The 2,249-nt window shown below is 31.7% G+C and overlaps 1 protein-coding gene across 1 annotated transcript; it reads right to left on the reverse strand.

The window, feature by feature from the left end:
* Nucleotides 1-658: 658 nt before the first annotated feature.
* On the reverse strand, nucleotides 659-1,821 carry LOC107458520 (uncharacterized). The gene is made up of 4 exons (XM_016076724.1): nucleotides 1,440-1,821; nucleotides 1,130-1,334; nucleotides 901-1,022; nucleotides 659-816 (listed from the first exon to the last, which is right to left on the reverse strand). Exons 1-4 carry the CDS (start codon nucleotides 1,819-1,821, stop codon nucleotides 659-661), a joined length of 867 nt encoding a protein of 288 aa, XP_015932210.1.
* Between the last annotated feature and the right edge of the window lie 428 nt (nucleotides 1,822-2,249).

Raw genomic sequence — 2,249 nt, forward strand, 5'->3', positions numbered from 1 at the left:
GATTAATCTCACTAAGTCAACCCTTAACATTGAAGGATATGTTAAGTGAGCATAATAGTCATTAATCCATAAATCCTAGCTAACTTACTAATTACCTTAGTAAGAAACTAGCATTAGTGGAAACAATAACAACTAACAACCCAAGAATTATCACTAAATATTGGATATTATAATTCTAGTAATCCATATGCTCATTTTCCCAAGGCAAAGGGTGAAAATTTAGCACATAATCAAAACTGGCATTTCATCAAACACGTAGAGGACAAAATCATAAAACATAGCAAAATTGGGAAAATGATGAAAACTATGAACCACAAAAGAACAAAATCAACAAAGGCAACTCAAACAAACATGTAATAATCATCAAACATCAAATTAACTAACTAGAAATAAAAAATTGCAAAACTATGTATATATTGACATTCAACCGGTTTGACCGTAGTTGAACCGTAAAAATTGTTTTATAATAAAATAATAAATAAGCACATGAAAATATAATTATAGTCTAATCTAAATTTTAAAATATCATTCAAATTAAAAGTACTACATAAACCAAATGTTATAATCTCATTCAAATACAAATTCAAAGTTCAAAAGTCAACAAACAAACAACCAATCAAACAAAACATAGCAGCATCAAAATGATCCAAGTTTGTCATCAATCATCAAAATCCTCCATAATTTGCTGCAGATTTGCGTCATTGATTTCATCACCTTCATTTCCACTACTTGGACCAGAAAAAGCAAGTGGTGCAGCATAAAATGTACTAGTACTACCACCACCACCACCTTGATCTAAATCAGCATCAATCACATCTAAGAAAATATAACACATTATCAATAAATTAAAGATAAAAGCTATTGTAATTTATTGTCTGATCAATAAACTATAATACTCACGAAGCAAGTCTTCAATATTACTTGGAAGATCAGGCTCTTTTCCAACAACCTCTTCCGTTACCCAAAAATCAACCTTATCAATAGTTTCAATATCGATTGGATCATATTGCGACTTTTGCTTTCTTTTTTTCTTTCATTCCTAACAAATTAAATACAATATATGATAAGCCTAGTATATTAGCTATACAAAATCTAATGATATGAAATGAAAGGATGAAATATATATTACCTGGATTTAAGACGCAAATTATATGTAATATACACAATATCACTTAGCCTATCATGCTCCAATCTATTCCTTCTTGTTGTATGAATTTGATAAAAAAGACTCCAATTCCTTTCACACCCTGAAGAAGCAGATGCTTGGCTAAGAATGCGAACTGCCATTTTTTGTAAACATGGAGCAGAACTACCAAACAACCTCCACCATTCATCTACAAATTACAATCCCATATCTCAAGTATTAGTTATCAAATTAAGGAAACCAAAACATAAAATAAGTATATAACTAAAGCTTATTATCAAATAGATATTATTACCAGGTTGAAGTTTTTTTGCAGCTGGAACAGCTTCAGGCCTATCAAAGCTTTCCTTTCGATCCCTATATAAGTGTATTTCTTTCATTTCCTCAACTGAATCTAAATTATTAACCTTGCAATGCAATGTAACAAGATCAAGTAAATCTCGCATGACATCAGGTGATTCTCTATAATTTTCAGAAAAAAAGCAATCAGGATTCAAGAAATAGGCTGCTGTATGAAGATTTTTTTTCAAATGTTTGTCCCATCTTGAGTTGATAATCTCTATGTAAGGTTGATATGCACTCTTCCTATGCTTGAACTTTTCTTTGATTCCATTTTCTGACCTCAGCATACCTTCATAAACAATTCCCAATGATGGTTTATCATCAGCATCTATCATCCTCAGCAATTTAATCAACAGACTCACAATTTGGCATACAGTAAAACAATCATCCCAAAATTTATTGTCTAGGATAATTGCACTCACAGCTCTACCATTAGCACTCCTTCCTAATTTGTGTCCGGTAAAGTGTGTATCAACAACCAATTATTGTAATTCCGATTTGTGCTCAAAGATACTCATCAATATGAGGAAGACAGTGGCAAAACGAGTTACACCTGGATGAACAATCTCCCTCCAATCATTTTTTTGTCTTAGCCAGGACAAGAACACCGTATGATTATATACAAACACGGTAATCTTCGAAGCACGTGTTGCAAGGCTAGAAATATGTAGCATGCTGCTTATATCTTTTAGAATAATATTCAAGCAATGAGCAGCACAAGGTGACCAGTGAATATTTTCAAATTTCTTATTAATAAGCCTAC

Source organism: Arachis duranensis, chromosome 7, assembly GCF_000817695.3.
Source record: "Arachis duranensis cultivar V14167 chromosome 7, aradu.V14167.gnm2.J7QH, whole genome shotgun sequence".
In the NCBI taxonomy this organism is placed as follows: Eukaryota; Viridiplantae; Streptophyta; class Magnoliopsida; order Fabales; family Fabaceae; genus Arachis; species Arachis duranensis.

Bases quoted from the DNA above. Each gene is read 5' to 3' on its own strand.
- LOC107458520 (XM_016076724.1), bottom strand. From the start codon at position 1,821: ATGATAGATGCTGATGATAAACCATCATTGGGAATTGTTTATGAAGGT. The intron at 1,335-1,439 runs GTAATAATATCT...TGTAATTTGTAG, and splicing joins TGCAAAAAAACTTCAACCTG to ATGAATGGTGGAGGTTGTTT. The intron at 817-900 runs GTGAGTATTATA...ATATTTTCTTAG, and splicing joins TAATATTGAAGACTTGCTTC to ATGTGATTGATGCTGATTTA.